This window comes from Argiope bruennichi, chromosome 10 (genome assembly GCF_947563725.1).
Source record: "Argiope bruennichi chromosome 10, qqArgBrue1.1, whole genome shotgun sequence".
In the NCBI taxonomy this organism is placed as follows: Eukaryota; Metazoa; Arthropoda; class Arachnida; order Araneae; family Araneidae; genus Argiope; species Argiope bruennichi.
In genome coordinates, this window is record NC_079160.1 from 92,231,293 (window position 1) to 92,257,797 (window position 26,505).

The following is a 26,505-nucleotide window of genomic DNA, read 5'->3' on the forward strand; positions in this document are numbered from 1 at the left end:
TGTTGCTTGTTTTTTATTTAATAAAATTCTTCAACATGAACAATAAGGATTTAAAGTTATCTGTGCAATTTTTGTGCAAGAAACAGAAATATGTATGATTTCACCAGTTTAAAATTTAACATCTTCATGGAAAACTGGAATTGAAATGTTTATGGCCAGAAATCAAAAGTAAGTTTGACCATTGAACCAACAAAATTCAACCCATTGAAAAGAACTTATCTGAACAGGAAGCCTTACAATTACACAAAAGGACTTTATTACATATTTAAGTTAAACAATAGAGCATTAATAAATATTTTGCTGGTGTTGCTTTTTTTGTGTGTGTGAAATTCTTCAGAATGAAAAATAAGGATTTAAAATCATCTGTGTATTTACAGAAATATGTACGATTTCATTTTCATCTATTCCTGTTTATACTATAAACACCTTTCAATAATTCTCTCTTATATCGTGGTTTGTATTGATATTTTGCTATGTTGTTTAATACCAGACAAACTAATATCGAAAATTTCTGGATGAACTTTACAGATATAGTGATAACAAAAATTAATTACATTTTACATCTATGTATCTGTAATGGTTTTTTCACATGAAAAAATAAATAAATTTCAATAAATATATATTTAATCGTTATTGAAACATTAATACAATTAAATATGTCATTGTGATTGTATTAGTAAACAATGTGATAGTTTGAAATCTTTAAATAAACCTAATCAAGGAAGTTACTATTACAACTGAATTACATGTCTTTTTGTATGTTTATTACTATTTATTAACTCTTCATTTAAGGATAGTATTTAAAAGTACAATTTTTAATCAGGCTGGTATCTTCATAATGATTTTTTTCTGGTGATATTCAAAAGATTGCAAAAAGTGTAGCTCAGACAGCAATCGGTAGATTTTAGCTAAAGACAGATATTAAGAATAATTTATTGTTCATTATATTAATTAAAAGTGTTTTTCTTTCTCTTATGTTTATTCTGCACTTTCACTGAAATTTAACCAATATTGCAAAAGTAACATTAAAAAAATTGATGGTAAAATAATTAGGTAAATAATGGGTTAAATGGCAGTATTTCCTGATGAATGACAGAGGACTTCCTGTTTATAACCTGATTCCAATTTTTAAAGAAGAGTTTTAAAGCTGCCTTAAAATATAATTCTAAATTCTTTCGAATGATTATTTTCAGTTACTGGAAATCATGTACAACGTTATTACATATGTTTAAAAAAAGGGACATTTCTAAAAAAAAAGATTTTAAAAACCTTTGTGAAATTTTTTGTAGTTAATAAATTTTTATATTCTTGTACTAATTAGATAAAAAAAAAAGCAGTCAGATAAATTTTCAACTCCAGATATATTATTTTCACCAAGAAAGAATCCGATATACTTACTGTTGACATTGAAATGTTGTCATATGCATGTTGCTGACAGATTTATAATTTGATTACCCAAACTGTGTTATAAAAAAAATTTTAACTGTCTTCTAGCTTCATTTGTAATCAAAAATGTATAATAATATATTTTCATTCTAAATAGTTTTCTTCCAAATCAAAATCTGTTGTTCACTTAAATCAAACTATTATTTAAAATTGTATAATTGGATATTAAAGAAAATAAATGACATGTTTTTAGAGGAATGTTAAGTTCGTATATATTAATATTCAACTGCTTTTACAAATCACAATTAATTCATTGAACAATATACAAAATTGTAGCATTCAGTGACAATGATTTTACGACTCATTGCAATTATTAATCATGGCTGTCATGCCACAGGGATAAAAGGGGTAAACTCAGGAAGTTTAAAAATCGTCTAAAAAAGTATGCAGGGGAATTGGAAAATTTTCATGAAAAACCGGGAAAATACAAGGAATTTCAAGTTTCTTATTTTTTTCCATCTAAAAAATGCCGATCTCTAAGGATTACAAGAATAAAAGATCATAGTCATAGCTCATAAAAATAAATCAATACTGTTCGCAATTGTATAGTGGGGAAACCTCCATTTTTCTCGCTTTTATATATATATAATATAGATTATTCCAGTTTCGATTTACAAGATTGTTTTTTTGTTTTTGTTTTTTCCCCCATGAGATTCCCGAGTTGCAGCTAATGAGCATCCGCGAGATTGCATGATAGAATAGAATACATTTTTCTGTTGGGAGTAGTGACATTCAGTCTGCGGGAGCAGCGCGGTGGTATTAAGTCAACCATACTTGAGTTTATTGAATGGTTTGTTTATTATCTGAGAAACTATTCAAAGTAGATTAGAGACTTTTTTTAAAAAAACAATGAGCTGCTCAAAATCCGTATTTAATATGAATTGGACGGTTTTTTTAAAAAAAATTCAATCCTAATGTTGCTGAATGGGCTCGAAAAGTTCCACAAAATCTATTTACTGCATACAGCTCGCTTTGCAAGAAGATAAAACCTTAAATAATATGGGAAAACAAACACTTACTTGTCATGTCAAAAGAGGAAAACATATAAGACTGCGGGCTCAGTCCAAAAGAGTCATCATTGATGTTGGGTTTAGTGTTTAAAATAAATGCAGGAAAAGATGACCCGTCAAATTCGAAAACGTCAATGTCCAAAAATAAACCGATTTCGAATTAATCGAGAGCAATCATTAATCACTAATTTCGAGAACAATAATTTAAAGATGATTTTTTTAATGAACATTTTTTTTTTTTGGAATCTATTAAATTAATATAATATTTTTTTAAACGTTCTTTTATTAATTTCCAAAAAGATTTATATTTGAAACATTTCCTGCCTTTTGGTGTTTTATTTTCTTCTAATATAAAACTCATAACAGCTAAATGCATCACCAGCCTGATTTCAAATTAATTGGATAATAATTAGGAAAATGAAAGAACTAGCCCTAACCTTCCCCAGCCCAATTATTAGTCCGATTACGTCAATTTTCATTTCTTGTGAAATCTCATTACAGCTAGATAAACAGTAGATGATCGCCTGTTCCCCTCTAACTTCCGCTTTCGGGACTATCCCCACAACACCATTTCACTGGGTTTTTTTTTTTTTTTTTTTTTTTTGGCAGTTTGTCCCTTAATACAAATTATTGAACCTATTTCACCAATTGTAGTTTCATTTAAAAGCTCGTGATGTTTAGGTACGGCATTAACGATTGGTCACACGCCCTTTCATTTTCTAGAAGATATCGCAAAATAAAACCGTGACATATCCTCAACGACTAGGTCGATTTTGCAAAAAAAAAAAAAAAAAAAAAAACATAGTGCATACATGCAAAGCAAACCAATCGGAATTCTCTATCCTTATCATGCACGTATAATTTAAAATCGAAAATTCAATTGATGTAGTTCATGAAAGTTGATTGACGTTATTAAATTAATATCGTCGGCAAACAGTCCCTCGTAATTGTATTAGCCCCAAAGCGGCTAATATAATTCTGAAAACAGCTTATTCTTGTTTAAATTGTAGATAAAGTTTTTAAACCATTTATGAGTAAGCAATCAATGAGACTCATTCTCCCTTCTAAACGACTGCTCTTTTAAATGTCAATGAAATTAATGCAAAATATTGTATCAATAAAAGGTCCAAATAAGGTCAATCAAAACTTATTATAATCAGTTCAAGTTGATAGTGCAGAGACTTAATAAAAATAAATATTGTTACAAACTTGTAATGTTGCTTCCCAGGACGGTTAGTTCAATCACTAGAAAAACCGTTTAACGATCAGGTCTGATGAGTGTTGATCGGGTGCCGCGTCAGTGATCTCAGAGCTTGGCAACAAAATAGATATTACTGGAAACTTCCAGAATCCACCTTTCCGGAACTATAAAAGGCCGGCAGTCTCGAGCTGCACGCTCGGAGTCATAGACAAGTATCGAGTCGTCCAGAGGATAACGTAGAACAAGCGTTGTGTGGAGCTCACGGGGCTGTGTGCAGAGTCCTGGCGTTTATTGTGGAAGCAGCATCGTGTCGTGTGTGGAGTAGCCAGTCGTGTCGTAATGCGTCGACAGCTGGATACAGTTAAAGCGAGGAGACACTGGAGAATTGCAGGCATTAAGAGAGGTCGTAGGGTGAAGCTACGTAGATTCCCTTCTCCTGCTGAATTCTGTCTGGCCGCTTTGTGTGCTATAGTTGTTATTGCTACCAATTACTACTGTGTGTTGTAGTGTGCTGCTGTCTGTTGCTTGTGTTCGTCTCGCCTGTGTACATTTGTCTTCTCTGTGTTGTCCTTGTTTAATAAAAGTCGTTGCCGTTTGTTACTGAGGCCTGCCGATTGTTTTCACACCATACACCCACTACAGGCGAACCTGGTGACTTTACGGACTTAGTAGTGGAATTGAAAGCTTCGTAACAATATATTTGCAAAAGATTCGGTTTTTAATTTCAGCAAATGATATTCTACATAATAAATTTAAAATTAAATTTTCAAATTTCACGGAGTTTCTTCATATAACTATATAATAATTTTAAAAATACGTGTTATGCCGTTCTCTATACAACATATGTATTAAGATGTCACTTGTAACCCTAGAAATACTTAAACTATCTACGTGCTTAATTTATTATCTAATTTATTTACTTAATACATAAGCTATCTAAAGCATGTTGACTTAAATTATCACTGCCTATAATGCGCGATGGTAATTTAGTGTGATAAAGTATCGATTTCAGAAGAATATTGGCTTAAGTCTTGAATATACATAATTTTCATTATGTGATCTCAAATTTCAAACAAAATCAAAATTTTATTAATATGGCAGGGGCATCTGTTACCTTCGATAAGCCACTGGACCTGGACAAGACAATCCACTCTACGATTTTTATTTTCAGAATTCTACACATGAGAGTTGTATTTCGTAGTAAAGAGAAGAAAATCGAATGTGCATTTAGGATGACTTTTTTTTTTTTTTTTTCTTTTCCGATAGAAATGAATTTAAGGTTTGACACAAAAATACAATTTTTGTGGAAAAAAAAAAGTAACGCTCTAAACTTTATTTAAGTAATTTTGATTTTCCTCGTTACATGCGTGCGAAAATACTGACCGACAGGCAATCATCCCTTTGACAGATTTAGTTTAAAATTTAATTCTGAGACGACCATTTTCCGACGACTCCATCTCATTAACGGGAGAGACGCGAAAGGATGAGCGCATTCCGGAATTCTTCGTTATTCTTTGACCTTGATTTTCGCCCTATTAGATACTTTTTTGTTCAATTTTTTTTTCCCACGTGCATGTGAATAACGTGCCGTTTCTGACCGTATTATTTTAATTCAGCCTCGGTGTAATCAGAGTTTATTTTATTGTTAAACTAGCCGCCTTTGGCGACCAGCCGGTTCGCCAATCTTAATGTTCGTTAAAATTTAATAACTAAATATTTTATGCATTTCCTACTTTAATAGCTTCTTCATCAAAATATTTTAAAACTTCAAATTTTGATAGTCATATAATTCACTCATAATATTATAAAGGCCTTCAGTCATAATGTAATATGTATCTCTCTAATTTTCTGTTAGTTCCCGTAGAATTTATGCTTAAAATTAAAGTGGAAAGAATTAATCTGCGATTATTAAAATAATATTTTTTACTGAAACAAAGCATTTTTTAATAATATGATTACTGAAAACAGAGTCACTGAGCATTTAAACTTTATAGGCACTAAAAAATATCTTTCTTAATTTATGTAATATCTCAAGAATTTGTCAACAAAATTTTCTCAGGTTCATCATGAGCAGATCGATTAATTAACAATGTTTAATTTTAAATGCATCAAACACTAAGAAAATAAAATGAATCGTTTAAAATAATCGGTAGAAAACAGGTTAAAAAACTACTTAAAAAACGTTGTACTTAAAACTATAAACATATACAAAAAATATATAACTAACAAATACAATTTAATTTCAAAAGCATACAACTAGGGATTGCAATACCGGACCAAAATTTCAATACCGGTATTTGGTATTTTTTAAATCTTAATACCGGGATACCGGTTTTAATACCGGTATTAGAAATTTTGGAAAAAAGAAAGAAAATAAAGGTGTTTCTTTTTTTATTTGCCAGTTTTGTTAGAGAGTGAAAATATCACAAAAAAGAATTTGTAACTTATAAATTATAACAGTATATAATCACATGAAAAAACAACAAAGAAACATCTTATTTATTTAAATCACAAAAAAGTGTAAGTATCACTATTCAGTCTGTGGTACTATTACAAATTTTTGAAATGTGATCTAAAAACACATAATGCATCAATTGTACTGTCATTAAGCCTTAAAAGTAATTTTGTGTAAAAATTACCAGCTGCCGAAAACGCTCTTTCGGCATCTACGCTAGTTGGTGGTACGGTTAGCAATGCGCGATATACTTTTTCCAAGTATTTACCTCTAAATCCCTCATCTTCAAATAAATCGATTTCTCGTCGAATGGTTTTGGATATAGCTGATTTCTGTATTGTATTTTGGTTCGTTGAAATTTTTTTATTTATCGCTAATTCTAATTTTTGTTCAAGAGACAATTCCTTTTCACTATCAACAGTAGTGACATCATAATCTTCGATAATTGAATCGAATTCTGAATGTGGATAGGTTTGTGGGAAAAATTTTTTAAGAAACTTTACTCTAACTTAATCAGATTTGAATTGGTTATTTTCTTTTCTTCTTTTCATTTTAATTTTTAAAATCATTAAAATTATGTAAATACCATAAGACATTTTCTATTTCGGTATGCCTTTCTTCTGTGCGATTTTTCAATGCAAATATATAATTCTTCAGATAGTGATGTGTGCTGTTCTTTCAGTGACTGCAACATGAAATTTATTGTTGTATTAGCTGTTAATAAAATTAGAATCTCTCCGACATAATGCCTCAATATTCAGTCTTATTGGAAGTAGAGCTGATATAGTTCTGGATATTAAGTCGAATTCACTATTTGAAAAATTAATTTGCAGGTTTAAGTCGATTATTGCTTTTTGGATTGGATTTCTCAGTTTCAAAAATCGTTCCATCATTAGGAGTAAACTGTTCCAACGTGTTTTAGAATCTAATATTAACATATATTCTGTTTTATTTTCAGTTAGTATATATTTTAGTAATATATCCTTTTTATAGGGGAACGTTTAAATATTTTAACAATTTTTCGAACTTTATAAATTATAGGAAGCAATTCTTGATAGGTTAATATTTCATCCTCATTAGCAATATCTTCTTCAACAATTACATTGTCATTATCTTCATTGTCAATATTATTCTCACTCTTACTCTTTTCAAAGTCGGAATACGAAGTTTCTATATCCACAGTATTTGGATTCTTCTGTTCTTTATATTTTTGGTATAATACATTTATTACTCCTAATTGAATTCCATGGGCATAGCACAATTGCTGATTTGCACCAATCAACTTTCCAACTTTTTTCATAATTGTTGCTCCATTATTCGTTATGGATACAATATTTTCTTTCAGGGTTAATCCATGTTTCGCTAATTTAGATTTAAACAATTAATTAAGCCATCAATTTGCTAATTAATTTCGCCCGTTAGGCAGAAATAAAAACAAAAACGTATACTATATTGCTATGTTCGCGATACCTGAACATATAGTGGCGACAATTTTAAAAATTTCTAGTAAATACCGAAAAACCGGTATTTAAACTTGTGAATACCGGTATTACAAAATTGTACAAATGGTTCAAAATACCGGTATTCGGTATCCCGGTATACCGGTATTGCAATCCCTACATACAACTAACCTAAAAATAATTAAAATCTAGTCCTCATTCGTTGATAATAATTGTGAACAATCAGAACACAATGCGCATGCATGAATTTTCAACGCCAGTTACGGTAGCGCAAATGCGTGAATTTTTCTACGCCAGTTGGGGTAACGCTACGCGGATTAGAAATTTTTAATTTCCTTTATTCTGTTTTATTTTAATTCAAAGGTACTTCAGAATGAATCTGAAAGATCAGTTCATTAACAATGTTTAATTTTAAATGCATCAAACATTAAGAAAATAAACAAAATCGTTTGAAATAATCCACCGAAAACTGTTAAGCCTAGCCTCATTGCTGTTGGGGAAAAAAACTGAAGCCTTACTCATTTGGCGATGGGGAAAATGAAAAGATTTTTTGGTGGAAAGTTAGTTTTTAATTAATAATTAACATTCTAATTAAAAATTTAAACAAAGGAAATCCAGGTGCACATTCCCGACCTCCAAGGTATACATTTGCCAAATTTTGTAGCTGTAGGTCAAACAGTCTGGCCTGCAGAGCGCCAACACACACACATTGAGTTTTATATAAGTATAGATAATGTAAACATCTCCTCCTTTCATCTTCCCTCTCACCCCTATTTTGACGAATTAAACCCATCCTAACGCATGCGCAAAATGTCGGATGGTTTTAGAATCCCTTGTCAAACAAGACACTTCAAATGCTAAAATGACAAAAAGAAAGAAAAAATGGGCATATTAAGGCACGACACAAAGTTCCAGAATCTTACTTTAATCTTACTCTCTATGCTCATCTGCGATAAAATCATCCAAAAATTATTGTCTAGGATTCTTGTAAAAAAAAGAGTAGTTTTCTTTGCAGTTTTTAAATTGTTAGATTTAATATCTTATTATTTCTGTGCGAATACTATGGAATTATACATAAGCAGTTAATTTTTTATCTTCTCGTGTTTGAAGAAAAAACTGTAATAGTCAAAAATTTCCATCTCAAAATTTTGACGAATTTCCGCGTTTTACTTCTTCCATGGCGCTTTTTTTTTTAATTATATTTATTTGTTTCTGAGTCGAACAAGGATAATGAATTCTTTCTGTGGTTTTTGCATCAAAAGTTAAGGTTTCTATCAAATTCTGGAGGAAATTTAAACAGGAAAATTGTTTCTATTCGTTCATATGAATGCCATGACCTTAAATTCAATTAGCTTGGAATATAAAGTAATAATTGTGCTCTTCAGGCGAATGATGGATTATCTCTAAGGCCTCTTTGCGAATTATTGATTTAGAGTTATGATTTTTTTTTCTCTTATATAGTATAATATAAAGACGTCAAAATCTTTAAAAAGAAAAAAAAACTCCTTGAAACAAAGAATATCATTTATAAAAAGTTTAAAAACTAAAGTTTTAAAAAAATATTTGAGTCGAAATAATTTTTTCTTTGCTTACCATATAAAAATAATATTTGGTACAAAACTGGGCACTATCTTATAATTCCATATTAGAGTTAATTTTTTAGAAATATATTTTATGCGCATGCATTATATTCTTTTAGTAATTTCTTATTCTATTATTTTTGTTTTTCTAAACTAAAATTGATTTTTAACCATCTAAAAAAACTCGAAACATAAAATGTACATTCAGTTTCATTTTAATACTCAACAGGTGTCTTAGTTATGAATCTTATATAATTTCCTCAGAAATCAAGACATTAGAAACATTTTAAAGTTGAAAATAACCCTATTGAGTCAAGGTTATTAAAAATATACTCCATTAAATTTTATATATAAATTTTATTTAATAATACATTTTATCATGCATTTTTAGACAAATATGAGCCTTATATTTTGAAAATAATCCCTTCACTTAAGAATTTATTTAACGTTCTAATTTGATGACACATTCCATTAGGGAGACTTTTTTTTAAAATTTTAATTCCTATAATAATATAAGAACTTTTGAAATACTGAAGCAGTTCTTAGTGAGTTTTACATTTTAAAATACATAATACTTTCACTGATTTCAGATTTAAAATTAAAAATTCAGTAATTCGATGTGCGAGTCAGACTCGTCATTGTATGCGAATGGGTTAATATCATTTATAAATATGTATTAAATCTTGGATCCGGTCCACCGATATTTGAAGGAATTTCAAAAGTTTTAATTCGTTCTCTTCAATCAATGTATGACCAAGCTAAACTCAAAAGGGACTTAAATGTACAAAAGAATCGAGGAAAAAATACTCTTGTTGGTTTTTAGAACTCTTAATAAAATATTTCTGAATAACATCTATATCAGAGCAACAACCGCATTTCTGTTTTTATAAACTGGTAATAGGATACAACAATTATAATTTCAAATTAAAAATCGTAATTTACTAAATGGATTTTACATTAGATGAAAATAAATCCATTGATGCAGAATTTAAAAAATTATAATTTTGTTAATATCATTGGATAGATCCAATATTTAATGTAAACATTCATATTTCCATTTCTTTTTTTTGCGTCATTTTAATTCAGATATAACAAAAATGATTTATTCCAAGTTATTGCTTGACATTTTTCTAAGAACATGAAATATTTTTTAGTGAAGGGATTATAAATGATATCCCCACGATGATGAGAAACTATTGATTACATTTTAATATTTATCTGATATATGAATAAGAAATAATAACACATGAATCAGAAATTTAGCCAAGAAATCGTAGAACAGACCATAATTTTGAACCATTAACAAATTGTTCATTATTTTGAACTACTAAAACCAATTTTGATGCCACACTTTATTCTTCAAGTTATCAGTTTAACGTGGGACGTTTCCAGGACTTTAGATTTGTATGTGCCAAGTCTTGGATCACCATCTTCAATTTGATGCCACACTTTATTTTCCAAGTTTTCAGTTTAATGTGGGACTTTTCCAGGGCGTTAAATTTATATATGCCAGAATTTTGACCCCTATCTTCGATTGAATGCCACTCTTTATTTTCCATGTTATCAATTTAACGTGGGACTTTTCCAGGGCGTTAGATTTATGTATACCTGTCCTTCAAACATCATCTTGGATGGAGTCAGTCTTGAATTTAATACCCCACCCCCCCGAAGCGTATATTTGATAACCACGTTCGATCCCAAAACTTTATAAAACCAGCATATAATTAAAGTTATTTTGATAAGCGAACGGCTCCCTCGGTCTTCATTGCGTAAAGCTGTTTCGATTGCCTGAGCTGTTTGACTATGTCCATCAAAAGATCTTCAGAACTATTTGTCTTTCCAAATGAACTAGTATATGAAAGCCGATTATGATGGTGATGTTGCTGTTAGTTCCAATCTAAAAATCATTAACAAGTTTCATTGACATTGAATCTTACAGAATCATTTCATCTTCATGGATTGACCAAAGAAATCTCTCCCATTTTCAGCCAAGCCGCTGCTATAATGTCCAGTCGAGCAAAAAGTAATAAAAGACATGATAGTATCCGCATTCAAATTTTAGATGTGGATAAAATACAAATTTCTAGGAGTGATACAAAATTAGGTGAGGTACAAATTATGGTAATCGTGGATAAAGGTAACTATAACAATGTTATAGTTAAAGTTATCCACGATAATTTTATTTGATGAATAATCTATTTTAATGTTATTCTGCAAAATATTTGAACCTTGTATCTCGATAAAGAAGACACCTGAACCATATTTACGTATTCCAGAAGATTAGTTGATAAATATGATGATGATAACGATTAATCTAAATCGATATAATCGTCTCGTCTAACATATATATATCGCTGGATTCGACAAATCTTTAGCTACTGGTTGTTGATTGAAAAGCCATGATTGTTCTTAGTGGAAAGCGTCTTTCTCGGAAAGTGAGTTTCGTATTAAACTATAATCTTATTTGTTTGATTGTACCATTAGTATTTTATTAAATTTGTTTAAATATATTAAGATCTTACCTTGCTTTTAATCGGTTTTGTTTATATGGAATTGTATTTTTCTTTTATATTGTAAGGGCAGTTTTGCTTTCATTCCTTGAGTGTTGATAAATCGGTCTAATTTTTTTTTTTTTTAGTAGTCGGTTAAAAATTGAATAACAGATGTTTAAAAATAGCGAAATCTTTTGTCTGAATCGTAAATTTATGCCGAAACAATTCTGAACTTTTCAAATCCGATAAAGGTCATTTTCTATTAAAGTAGTGACTTAAATTGTAGTTTCACCGACTTTTTCTTGTCTCGGAAATTTATTTTCATCAACTAAATATTTGACAGGACTTCAGGAGGAATTAAAGTATGAAGACGGCAACTATTTCATTCATTCATTCATTTTTTTTTTTTTTCTTTTCCCTTCGAGCCTTTTCTTGGTTGAAGGGAAAGGCAGATATTATAATACGGATAATATCAAACAAGTTTAAGACGAAGTGATTCATCTATTCGCGTTTAAGTTCACGACTTTATGGAATTGCTGATCTGGAGACTATAGCGGCATTCCAAGATGTGTCAGAAAGACATCTTCCGTCTTGATGCCGAGTCAAATATTGTATTCTTTAAACTACACCATCCATTGATGGCACTGGTCTTATTGTAGATCATCGGTGATCCCGAAGTGTTCAAACCTTAACAAAATATACTCGGGACCTACCAATATTATGGTGTTTTGTATTTCGTCAGCAAACTTGCAAAAACCATTACTACTATCTTATTTATGCTGACTATTATTGACGGTAATATACACCTTAATCTCGATTCTGTAACTTCAAAATTCTCTATAGACAAGGTAATTTCATAGTTAATCGCTTCTTTATTCGTGGAATTATTTCGCCAATAATGGATATAATGGTACTCGCGGAGAAAACATTGAATGAAAAAAATTGCAATTCACTAGATATAACTTTAGATGGCATCGGGTCTAATACTAACTCTCCGTTGTTCACCTGAACAGATGTAAAATAACTGCTTGAGGAAAAACGGATGCATAATGGAATACATCTGCAGAAAAATGCACTGAATAAATGTGTTGTAAAACTACATTAAATTTATTGAAATTATTAAATCTCTTTTGTCTGTAAATAAGCTTTTAAAATATTTAAACTAGAATGTAGTTTCCTTGCCCATCTTCTCACTTAACAGAAAGTCGATATACAAGAAACGTCCATCCCGTCAATTTAGTGTTAGTGACTTCGGTTCTTTGAATAAGTCATTTTATTCTTTAAAATTTAATTAGAATATCTGTTATGCCAAATTTAGTTCCTAATGGTATCGTGCTTTATTAGAGTAAGATATTGTACTGTATTTCAACGATGATGTTGGATATTCTGAATGCCTGCCAATATCGTGAAAATATTGTGACAATGTGTGGCATTTGGTGCTAATAGGATGGTTATGCTTTAAATTCGATGAATAATGCTTAACTATCTTAACAGACTATGGATTTTTTTTTCAGTTATGTTTGGGTGCGTGGAGGACTTTCGTTTCTAATGGTGAGAAGGAACCGTATTGGAGATCCAAGTTTCCAGACAGAATTGCGTCGTTTGATGAAATTCCTACAATTTCAGAACGTAAGAATTTTATTTGTTTCCATAATGATTCCAGATAAATAAGACTAACTCAATCTTTAGGGGGGGGGGAATGTGTAATTCATCTACATTGCAATATCTGCACAAAAATATTTAGCTCAAATTTCTGATCAAAAGTTAAATATCATTCTCGAGAAACTTATTTGAATCAAATTGGAATTATCAGAACTTCCATAAAGATATAGGAGTAAAAAAGCTAAATTTTAATGCTAGTTTTCTTATTTACTAGTATGCATAGTATAAAGTATAGTAATCGTTAAAAAAATTCGAAAGGTTTTGACGAATCTATTGTTTTAAACTTGGGAAAAAAAACCCACCTTTAGTCCATGTGTGTCTAACTGTGACAAAGGTGGCTCAAACGCTCGGAGTTGAAATTTAGGTTGAATTTTAGGTTAAGCGGTTGAAATTTAGTATATCGTCTTGATGTTAAATTTGCAGATTTCTATAAAATTTTGAGTAAAACCTCTTCAGTGGAAGGCCGGCTGTTCGAACATAAATTAACACAATAAATGCAAAACGAAGAGAGATAAAATTTGGTGCAGATTTAACGTCTATAATGTAGACGGTTGTCAAAGTTTCAGCCAAATCCAACAAAGAGCCGACTGTCTTTCAGTTTATACTCTCAAAAACATAGCGTGATAATTCGAAAACTAAATGGCTTAAATATATGCGATTTTGTGACTAAGTGGAGTTCCGTATCATTTTTTTTCAATTAGTTTTGAAAAGCATATATCGAACACAAGTTCGATTTTTGGATAAGTGTGCCAGAAATTAATCGCCACATAACTCGGTGAAGATGACGCAATATTCAGTGAATGTTGCGTTCGCAATATTCAGTGAATGTTGCGTTCACGCCAAAAATTGGCACTGGCGTACAAGAGTTACGAAATACTATACAAGACATTCTCTGGCATGCCAAGGTTGAAAGTTTTGCGGAGGTAACTTTCGTTGTTTAAATGTAGTTGTGCTTGGCTGCTTCTAAATTTACTTGAATCGCACGACTTTCTTAATTCCTTCTGAGAGCAGTTGGATCCGAAATTCGTTAATCAGTATGTCACCCACAATATTGTACTTTTGTATTTCCATTTGCATGTTTCTTGCAAGACGAGTTTAAAAGAAACTGCATTCAGTGCAGGATATGACTGTGCGATACCCCGACTTAGCCAGAGGCCATGCGGAAAACTTGATGGTACTGTCGAAGTGCAGCCTCGCCTAGAACGAAGGAATAAACTATACTTTATGACATAGGACCCTTACAAACAATAAAGAATCCTGGGAAAAGAAACGCAACATTTTACTTAAGTTGTGAAGCATTAAAAAATGCATTTAATATATTTAATGGAGTGTTAGCTTCTTGCATCAGAAACCTCTAAACGGCTGAGCTTCGGCTTTTTTTCGTAGTATTCGTATTATTTCGTAGATTGCATAATAATTTAAGTGTTTTTTTACAATCTCCAATAGAGCGAAGGATACAATTAAATCTCTTTAAAATCGCTTTGAAAAAGGTTTGAACAAGTGGTGTTTAATTTGAAGATTGAATCTTCTCTCAAGATATGTCGAACTTGGTAAATAAAATCTAATCATACTAATGGGCATTTGCTGTCGATATCCAAATGAGCAACATCCTATATGAATGCACATGGCGCGCGATAATTGTTGTAGTCTATTGTATCAAATGGCACAAAAATGCGAAATTGTTTCCAGATAGACGTACTATTTTATCACACTATCAATGGATGCCTATGGGTTATACAAAAAGGATTTATGCGGAGACTGACGCGTATGGTAGCATTAAAGCGTATACCGAAAGACGTCATGCTTTTCCAGACAACAAATTGATAATATTTTCAGTTAAACATTTTCAGTGTTTCATTCTTTGAATGCTGTCACGCTTTTTTTTCCTAGGATATGATCCCCAAAGGCTCCCACAGGTAGCCGAGCAATGGTTCAAGAAATTTGGATACGTTGTGAAAGAACCCATGCCGTTTGGCAAATACAACGTGCATCTATTCCACTTCGATGACTTCAAAATAGTCTATAGCAACGACGGCTCTTTTCCGATAAGACAAAGCCATTATGCGGTTGCGCAGTACAGAGAAGAAAGGAAACATCTTTACAGTGGCGTTGGCTTGGGAGCAGGGTAAGTGTTTGAAATTGGAAATAACGCTAAATGGCTAGTATTGGCACGATTCCATACTGGCTGCAATTTGCAGCAGGTTTCAAAAGGGCTGAAAGACGTATTGCAACAAACTATCCATTCGAATTGTGACTTTATTCAGATTTTTATTTTCTCATACACAAAGTATAGAGAAAGCATTGTAGTAAAAAAAAATCCGAACTTGAAATTTTGACAAGTCTCCAAAGTTTGAAGATTTTTTAAAAATGTCCTTCCATTTGACAAAGAACCCAAAAATATTTTGAACTAGAGGGATAAAATAATCAGTCCTTAATTAAGGTGACCATTTTTTTTTTTTAACCTGAAACCAGGACAACATGAATTTTGACCAGCCACGCCCAAATTTTATAAATTTTTATCAAAAATCCACCCAACGGCCAACCTGCATACCTAAGTAAATAAAAAAACTTATAAAAACTAAATAAGAAAACGTACTTCTACATTTTTCACAATATACTTCACTAGGATCAATATTATTACTTTCTTTAATAAATGTATACTTTAATTTTAAATCATCATTAAATACGCACTTTCGTCGTTTTGCCGCCATGATAATAATAAGGTAGGTACATCACAGTAGTTAGTACATCAGACCACCACTGGCTTGTGTGACGTCGTGGCGGTCCAGCTCATACGACACCTGACAATATCACATGGAATTATCAGGGTTGCCAGTTCTAATTTTATTATTTTTATTTTATTACTTTTTTTGTTTTAATGTTTTCTAATCTAAAACCAGTATTTTTCGTGTACTGGTTTTGTTTAGTGACTAACCAGGACTTATGCCCTGAAAACCAGTACTGTACTTGTAAAATCAGTACGAATGGTCACCTTACCTTAACCCTTTCTAGGGCCGTGGGAAGTATGCTTCCCACCAAATTTATCAATCTTTGTATGAAATTATGCATGTTGGCATAAGTTCTGACAATTTTTTTTAGAAAGACGGGAAGCTTAGATGCTTCAGTTCTTTATCTTGCACAAAATGATGCGTCTTAATTTGTTAATTAACTTAATTAATCAAATGAAATTTATCCAATTAGCTAATTTAGCCAATTAGCTCCCTTTTCTTATTCTAATTTCAAGCTTAAAAATATTTTAACATACAAATTTGGTTTAACCCTTTAAAGGGCCATTTTTTTTTCTAGTGGTATTTCTTAAAATCGCGAGCAAAATCCGGTCAGAGGGAGTATGTCCGAATACAAATTAGCATGATTTCTGAAAAACCAAGAAATCTAGTTGGATAAAAATCGGTACATCAATAGATTTACTATCTATACTGTAGATACCTACATTTTGAGTCGAATCCAATGAGGGGCTAACCTTCCGTCGGCTTGTATTTTCAGAGACGTGTAAATGCAACTGAAACATGCAATGATTTCGAATGCATCGAATTCAACAAGAGTTTACGAGTTCAAGTGAAGTTCTATGCCAAATTTGTTTGGGGAAGACGCATATGAAATTCGATTTTCAGGTACTATTAACCTCATGCCAGGGATTAATCGCCAAAAGGCTAATCAAAGATCACACGATAGGTTCAGTATGCTTAATTCGAGCCAAATATTAATATTTACTTAATACGCCAATGCCATGCAGGGGCAGCTTGGTCAAGTATGGTTCTTACGCCATGCAACGCAACACAACTCAACCAACCAATGCCATGCAAAGTTTTACCTGATATCTTTACTATAGAATAGACCAAGTTTTATCGGGACCATTCCCATTGATTTATTGTTCATACTGCTTTATAATTACAGAGGGTATATGTTCAGTATCTATAAATTCGATCCATTTATTTCCCAATACAAAGCAAAATTTTTCGATTTGTTATACCTATATAATATTGCAAATGAATTGCATTTCGGATGACTATAATCCCAGGGTATTCTTGCTCTTTCCGTTTTCTTGCAAAGGTTTATCTACAGTTTTGAATTGTCTTTGTGTGTAACATTTAATCTCAATTTCTAAATTCTACAGAAATGCCAATTTCATTTTTATGGAAGATTATGCAATACATCTATGCCATGCATAAGTTATCATTTAAATCGCTAGATTTTTAAGAAGCAAAATATAATTTTGTAATATGTTTATTTAATAAGGCATGAAAATATCTGCTTAGTACCAATTGTTTAGACCCTTTAACCCTTGGCACTCTGACCCCTCTTGTGCACCATTCAAGGCGGTGCATCATTTTGACGCTTTATCTTTTCTGTTTTGAGTGTTAAAAATGCCTACACAATGGTGATAAGACCGATATTTTTCGGGGAAATTCAAATTAAAACAATTATATAAATTTATTTTTGGAACAATAAACAAGTTCTTGTATTAAGTGCATAGTTATGAATCAACTACTTTCCATGGTGCAAAGGGTTACAAGTGAAATCAGGAAAGTAAAATCCGAATCTTTGCGCCGCTGACAGAAATCGACAATTCTGGAAAATGCAGATAACTACAACGCACGATGGCATTCATTGTAAATTTAATCTGTTGATTAATTTCAATAAATCACTAAAAGTGGTTCAAGTCGTCTATTAAAACCATTTAAAATTTCTTTTAGCCAAGGTCAAGAGTGGCGTCATCTCCGTAGTGCTGCTAGTGCTCTCAATCTTCATACTTCGAGATCAATGGCTGAAGATGTTGTGGATGATCTGATCAGTATAATCAAGAATAACTTGAACGATACAGGTGAAATCGACTTGCTTCCGTGGCTGCACCGCTGGGCATTCGAAAGTAAGCTTAGTTTTAGTGATTAGTCGCAGAATGTTAAAATTTTGAGTTGAATTTTCAGGCTTCAGAATTAGAAAAGGCTAATGCTTTTAGCATTTGTTCAAATTCTTGCTATAAGCTTGGTTATCCTTTACAAATTGGTATTGCGAATGTTGAATGCTCAAATTGCCAATCAATTGAGTGATTTCTAAAAACCTTGTTAATAAATATTTCATCTAGTGATTATGGAGTCGGACATCACCCAAGTCTTAATTGGGTCCAGTTGGAAAAAGTGAATTATTTCTTAATTTACCTGAATTGTATTGACTGGAGGGAAAGAGGCAAAGCCGAAGTATTCTGTTTGGTTTTCAATAGTTTTTAATTAACAACTATACTCGGATGTAGAATCTTCAGGATCTGCCAATGGAAGCAAAAAGCTAAGGTCTAAATTAGTTCGCTGATTACAGAAACCAAACGCTAGTGTATTTTAAGATTATCCAAAAAAAAAAGCCACATCGCTTAAATCCATAATTGCGCAACAGAAACTTCTGTTGTACGATAAAGGCGTGATAGTAAATATCTTAATGGTGTTCTGTTGCTAGTAACATTGCGTATATCTACAGACATTGTTAAACAATCTGTACATGCGGATATAACCTAAACAAAATCAAATTTATATTTGTAAACCTATTGGCATGCAAATTTGCTTGACTTCCTAATTAGATGACGCATCCTATTTAGGACATTCACTGATATTTTAATTCTTGTAATAGACGAGGCCTTTAGGTAATTGTAGTTTTTCTAACTTATTTTTGTTTTAAATTGAATTATAATAAAGTAAAAATATTAATTCAGTAATTGGAAGGGCCAGTCAGACTTGTCATTATATGCGAAGGGGTTGACAATTCTCTAAACAGATGAAATTATGCAACTGTAAATGCAAGCGTCTTAAACAATTAAAACGGATATCAGCAGGGTCATCTGATGTCGGGGAATGCAATAAAATTTTCTTAAAGTTCAAAAAAAAAAACTTCAACGTTACATTTGTAGTATTTATAGAAACCACTAATTACTCAGGGGAAACGATTGACTACTTGATAATTTTTGAATTTGTGTTCCTCAGAGGCGACGACTTCCAATTAAATATCTAAAATATTATACAATTGAGCTTAAAGTGCTGATGTTTCTATGAAATAACTTCGTGATGCTACAGAGATTTGGCAAAAATTGTCAGTTTGACCGTAGTCGCCAAATCTCTGAACATAAAATTAACCTTTTTATTGCAATACTGCGGAAATTGGTCTCTGAAAATGAAGCGGCTTGTGCATAGTACATTAACAAACTGACGTATGCAATGCCATTTTTCAGACTTTCTCCCCAATTCGCAATTGGAAAACATAACACTAAACACGAACATAGGCTTGACTCTCTTCATCGCATTATAAAGGCGAGTCGCCAGCAATAAATGATTACTCGAACTCTTGTAAAGATGGAATCTGGTTATGTAATGCAGAAACCCTCTCAACATCAGTTATTATCTTGTACAGTTCTGTAGATCATGTAGTTGTGTGAAACATGGCAAGTTGATGGCGAAACTTAAGCATAGAAAATATTTATATCACGAGTTCGATTTTAAATAGATTTATCCATGCTTAAGTTCCAAATGTTGGCTTCGAACGAATGCCAGCACTTTGAGTGAATGACTGTTAGTGCAATAATAAGAAACATTTCAACTTTGCTGATGTTTTTCTAGGCGTTGGCGTTGTTGCTTTGAACAGGCGTCTGAATGCTTTATCGCAAAATGGAAACGAGCTAGCTGACAAAATGGTAGCGGCAGCAGCTGTTACGGATGAAATGATCGCTCTGACCACAATGGAACCCACAACTATGTATGAAGAACGTTTCAAGCAACTGGTAGAAGCACAAGATTTCTTTTACAGGTAATCTACTGCACTTGATTTAATTTCACACGCATCCGATCTTTCACTCGTGTCGTATCAAAGTTCTAAGAATATTCAGTACGAATACAAGTAAGATGTTCTAAAGAGTATTCTGTTTGAAAAACTTTGCCTATTAAATGGGGTCGAGTTTCAGTGACCCTTGACTGTTTTTGCCGCTTTAAATCTTTATTTTCAAAGTAAAAAGAAATTTTAACAATAAAACGTCGCTTAACTAACCTATAAATACAAAGTTTTAAAAACATCTACATTAGCACATTGTTTTAACAAGGCTTGTTGTAGACCGCATCTTAAAACCCAACGGCATTTATATATTGATTTGGCATTCGTAAATTCGTTTTTCATACTTTTCAACTATGCATTATGCTCTAGCAATACTCGAATGTAAGCGGATTGTCAGATTAAATGAAACTTTGGAAAATATTGATATACAGTTTCTAAGAAGTCCAACTGGCCAGTACGACTGTTTATGAAGCGTGCTGTAAAACTTAAGAAATTCACAAACTGCCTAAATTAATCAATGATCATTTGGTGTAGTATGTCCAACTCGAACTCTAACATTATAAGCCAAACCGAAGACTTTTATAAAAAATACTGCATACTTCCTGCAAATTCTAAACTTTCTATTGATAAACAGATTGCCGCTTTATATTCTCCTGATATTCGATCTTGAAAATTAAACAGACGTTGTTCCCTCGGATTTCTTTAAATTTTCAGAATAAAAAACTAAACCTCGGTTTCTAGTTTTATCCATTTCTCTTATAAAAACTTCATTAGTAGCGAGTAACTTAATTACTTGTTTATATTCTTAGGGCAAACTATTTTTAAGCAATATTATGACACGGGTTCTATAAAGTGGCTGAAACTGATGATTAAAACAAATTAAGTAAACTTTATAGATTTATTAATTTGTAAAAAAAAAATATTCGTATCGTAACACAATACAGAATGAACATGGTCCATAAAAAATGTATTAACAATCGGTTTTTAATTTTTAGAGATGTATTCCTCGGCTAGTCGCATATGACTCATGGCATATTATCTCCAGAAATTTAAGTCTAGCATTATCATAATGGAACATGTCTTTGCGAATGAAAATGCTTAGAATCGAGAATGCTAGCGAAGTATCAAATATTGTACGAACTTAAATTGTTTTTATTTCTTCAGTGTGTTGAAAAAATACATTGATGGCATTATGAGAGATATCGAACTGGATCCTGAAACTGAAGGTGTGGCTCAAATTTTGCTTCAAAACGATTCGTACACGGAAAAGGATGTTATCACATTGATAATGGATATGTTTCAAGGTTCTTTACAAACGGTGAGTTTGATCCATTTCTGAAAAATGGAATATTCTTTATTTTAAATATTCAAACCTGCTTATGGTTGCAGATTCTTGGCAATTATCCATTAATTTTTAGTCATTTCGTTCTAACAATCGTCCCATTTTGATTCTCGAATTTAGCATATTTTGAAATCCCAATTTATAATTAAATCAAATGTGCATGGATTCCAAAAGGGATTATAAAGATCTTGAGTTCTGAATCGCATGGTTACTTTTAGTATCAAAACTGGTAGCATTAAAACTTAAGTGATGTCAAATCAAACTATTTGATCTGTAGTCATGTTTCAATCTCTAATAAAACATGCAAATTCGAACAGAGTAACTTACTCAATACTTGTAGAATTGCGAGGACGGAAACTTCCAGTAAGGCATTGGAAGTTTTCTTGGTAGAGAACTTCCAATCTTGGTACCAAAGCATTTTAGTAGATAACGTTAGACCTTTTAGTAGAAGGATGCCACTTGTCATTATATGAGACATCAAAAGCACGACTTTACACTATAACGAATAAAATTGAAAATATAAATCTGTACTTGTCGAGCAGTTCTTCCTAAAAACTAGGATTCAAGGGAGTAGAGCTCCACATGCTAAATCCGGCATTGAATCATTATAATCGTATATCAGTTTTTAATATAGTATTAGCATTTTGTTGTAAAATCTCGTCTTATCAATTCTAAGGGTATTTGATATGAACGGTAGTTTTTAATTGATCTGGATAAGTATTTTTGCCAAATCTTAAGTAATTGAACAAGATAAACCGACAAGATGGGATAATTTTAAGCAAAACACTTGATACCCATTTTTAACTAAGATAGGCAATTTTTTAAAATCGAACTTGAAAGTTTAACACTTTAAATAAATGTACTTCTAAAAGTTATGATACTGTAAAATTTCGTCTCCTCTAGGTTAAGACTAATGATGGCCATTTTGTAACTGCCATGATGTTCACTATAAATTTATTTAATATTCTTGCATACCATTATCTGAAATATTGTCCTTTTAGCCTGCAAAAAGCGATACTGGAAAAATATTTCATATCAATTTCTAGCTGAAGTAATTTCTGTATTACCTATTTACCTTTAGTATCTCGGCAATTGACTTTTCTAGATAAGATTAATAGAAATATGACGGGGAAAACATGGAAATCTACGTATCTATAATATCAGTTGGAATTAATGATCGTAAAGCAACATTCCAATAATTGCTAGAATGAAAGGCTTTTTATAGATTTCTAAACAATCGGCCAGTTTTGCTGAACCCGTCTGGCGAAGATGGTCGAAAAAACATTTAATTTTAGCAAATCGAAAATGAGAAATCGGCACAATTCTTTATTAAATAACATCCTCCAGATGTTGAAACGAGCTCTCGTCTTAAAGCAACTCCTGTTCATGATTGTTTTAAGAGAATCTGTCAAGTAAAATGTGACGGGCTAGCCCTGTGAAACTTGATAGTTAATAATTCACCAAATGCAACTGGTCTGGCCATACCAGTAGAAATGCTCCAAGATGAGGACCATGTGGTTAAATACTATTCCCTGAACTTCTACCGAGCGAAATGGCAATACTTGTAAGTAGTGTTACCTAGGCCAACCTGCTTCCTATGGTGAAAGAATTATTTGCAAGAAGTTGACTACTTTCCCTCAGTTTGTTTTCATGGCATATTTCGAGTGACAAGGAAGCATAAATGTTAACTCGACTTCTAATGCTTTTGGGGAGCAGGTGTTCCTTTTGGTCAACGAAGTAAAATTATAAATGAAATGAACCAATTTTGAAATTTGCCTTTTGAAATTAACATAGTATATCAATATTTGGTTCTAAGGAAGCACAGAATTCTCGCATTTCATTTACCAATTACTTAAATTGTCTTTTAATCGATTTGATCTGTACTGACTAGCCCTCTCTACATTTTTCAGGTGCCACTCACAGCACTAATGGCTTTCTACCACTTGGCTCTCAATAGTTATATCCAAGATAAAGCTCGAGACGAGGCGAGAAAGCGAATGCCCACTAAAAATTCGAAATATTTTGATTTTAAAGGGCCTAAGGATTATATTGGATCCATCGTTTATGAAACTCTAAGGTAATTTCCAAAATGACATTGGTAATTTATTAAAACAACACTAGTACTAACTCGCCGTTAACATGAGGCAATTTTTTAATCTAGTGTCCAAAGCCTGATTTTTAGAGTTTATTATAGTAAATTACCGTCGTTTTATAGGCAAGCAGATAATATACATTTGCATTCGTGTGCCAGCAAAAATGAAATGCAGACAATTTTACTGTTAAACGAAATCTTACTATATTATAAATATTACCAAATTAACATCAACTTATGTTAATTCAAATTCTAGTATCGTTTTTAACAACAAACTCCAAGTTCCAAAAACATAACTACTACCAATCTGAATCGACAACTATTTGCAGTATATAATTAAACTACTCGTGTGATACTTTTAAATGAAATATTTAATGTCGCAACGCAGTAATAAAAAAAATCCGTTCTACGAGTACAGTGAAAACTTGATAACGATGCTGAAAAAATGTGGAACACAGATAGAAAAACAGACGAAGCATGCACAAAATGACACTTGTAGAAAATCTTTAACAATAACACAACGTTCAGATCTTGTTGGAGATCAACACTCCAAAACCGGATTTTACTCTACTTCTATTGACTCGCGTCTGTATGCCTTCTCTTATAGTTCCCATAATAGGTCGTTTGTTTTAGGATATCGCATCTTCGCAAATATATTGGTAAAATTCCAGTACTTTTCAGAATTGTCATCTTAATTGCCAAGATCCGGGGTCACTGATACATCAGCCACAGCTATCTACAGAACTTTACCATGTAATCAATTTCACAGGAAAACGCTATATATCTGAATTTTTAATTTGCCTTCTACAAAACCTTTGTCACTAGCTCTCAATCTTCCAGAAACTTTTTTTCGAAAGCATGTCATTGGATTAATTTCTTGCTAAAGTGATCTATTCCAAAATTCAACGAAAACGTGGAATCCCGGTTTAATTGCAGACATTTCTGCTTAAAATCGGCTTTACGTACTACACTGGATTTATTTTATTGCGAGCGGAAAAAGAATTCAGTCGTAAGTTGTAAAAACGGTTCTTTCATGATGTGAACTTTGCCATTCTTTCAGAATAAACGCAGATGTTGACTGATTAGGAATCTTGTATAGTGTGTTAACACGACTTGAAGAATTTATTAATCAAGGCATTAAACGCGCATAAATGTTTTCAGAAATGCTATCTTTGCCTAGAATGATTTATAATTCAATGAGTAATTTTACTGTAACTATCCGATATTTTGTACATTCGAATGCTTTTAAACGATATAACTGAAACGAAACGGAATGACATGGTCGATATTTGGTATGACATTGAAGCCAAAATTTGATAGGACTGTAATTTAGTAACAATCTCTCGATAAAGATATACATTCGATATTGTTCAATGTAATATAAAACGCAACTCTCGTGAGCAGAATTCAAAAAATGAACCCGGGAGTCGGTGGCGCTGGCGCTCACGGTCGTTCCCGATGATTGCAATTTTCATGAAGATAGCGACGATGAAAATGTTTAATGAGGATGGTGATAGTTTCATTGACGAGTGAATGTTTTGGGGCGACCACTCTGGTTGGTTTGGCTGCTTTACTGAAATGCACTAATTTTCTTCGGGCTTAACGTTCAAACAAATCTCTTTAAAATAGTACAAAGTACTTGCTATATAACTATGCGATCATTAACGGGCATACAATTTTAATTCCCTAACACGAATGAGAAATTTCACTGTCTATTATGGCCCAAACTAATTGGAAAATGTAGCTTTAATTACAGATCGAAAAGTCTCAATTTTCCGTATCTATTAAAGTTACTTCAATGATACAAATTCTTGCTTTTTAGGCTTAATCCTCCCGTATTAGGCAATGGAAGAATAATCCAAAGAGATCTAATTCTTGGAGGTTATTTTGTTCCCGCATACGTAAGTAATATGGGCATAGTTTGATTTTATTTCTTATGAACAAGTTGCCTCCAAAAGATACATTCAAATATTTAACGAACAAATCTATTTTCAGACAAATGTCCTCCTTCATTTTCAAGTCGCCAGTCGACAAAAAGAATTCTTTGAAGAACCACTGAAATTCATTCCGGAAAGAGAAGATTATCAAAAAATTATGTCCGTATTTGGAGGCTCTTCGAGAATGTGTATCGGCAAAACGTTTGCTCTCCGTCAGCTCCTTCTGATTGTTACAAAGGTATTTCTCCAATTCCATATGCGTTTTTAAAATACTTTTCTTATTTAAATTCGTAACTTGTGTTCTCTTATACACTGTAACTTGTATAAGAATTCATAAATTGCCTGCAGTCAAAAGTGTGTTTTCTTGCTTACAGATAATTAAAAACTTCGAAGTTTCTTACGATGGAGGTGAAGTCAGCATGATCAACCACCTGCATAACAAGCCAGAGAAACCTCTGATTCTTAGATTGAAGCCTATCGATGAGTGAAAGATCATCTTGATACTAATGTACTAATATTTTTGCCATCTGACATGGCTGTTTTTATCAAACATGTTAATTTAACAATAAATGGTTTTTCATATCTTTGTGCTTCGAAGTCTCTTCAAATGTCGGAATTTTAAATGCGAGATTTTTTAAATCGGTAAACGTGCTTGATCAACTCTAAGAATTCTACCAGCACATTTGTATACAAGCAAAATGAGCAGCTGTGGGAAAAATCTTTTGAGAAGTGGGCTCGCTATTTACATCTTTTTGTACTTCCAAGATTCGTTTTACCCGGTAAGAGAACAAGAAGCAACGACTGCAATAATTGCAACTAGTAGTAACATTTTTAACATTTAGAAATCAAATGACTACAAAACAATTTTTATAGCATTCAGAAATATTTAGGGTTAAGCTTTGATATAGTCATTTAGCCCCTTGCTAGGTATAAAATTTTCCGGCGGCGCTTTGTTTGGGGTTATGTGGCTGCCATCTTTTGTTATTGTATGCCACTGTTTTTC

General features: G+C 32.1%; 1 protein-coding gene across 1 annotated transcript; it reads left to right on the forward strand.

The window, feature by feature from the left end:
- The first annotated feature begins 11,487 nt into the window (after positions 1-11,487).
- LOC129988671 (cytochrome P450 302a1, mitochondrial-like) lies at positions 11,488-26,084 on the forward strand. Its single transcript, XM_056096941.1, has 10 exons — positions 11,488-11,587; positions 13,159-13,273; positions 15,197-15,431; positions 18,022-18,194; positions 19,924-20,110; positions 21,296-21,449; positions 23,384-23,550; positions 25,388-25,466; positions 25,561-25,740; positions 25,877-26,084. Exons 1-10 carry the CDS (start codon positions 11,552-11,554, stop codon positions 25,988-25,990), a joined length of 1,440 nt encoding a protein of 479 aa, XP_055952916.1. The 5' UTR covers positions 11,488-11,551; the 3' UTR covers positions 25,991-26,084.
- The last annotated feature ends 421 nt before the right edge of the window (positions 26,085-26,505 follow it).

Excerpts from the sequence above, each read along its gene's own strand:
- LOC129988671 (XM_056096941.1), top strand. The coding sequence starts at position 11,552 with ATGATTGTTCTTAGTGGAAAGCGTCTTTCTCGGAAA. Across the intron at positions 15,432-18,021 it reads GGCGTTGGCTTGGGAGCAGG|CCAAGGTCAAGAGTGGCGTC; the intron begins GTAAGTGTTTGA and ends AATTTCTTTTAG. Across the intron at positions 25,741-25,876 it reads TCCTTCTGATTGTTACAAAG|ATAATTAAAAACTTCGAAGT; the intron begins GTATTTCTCCAA and ends TCTTGCTTACAG.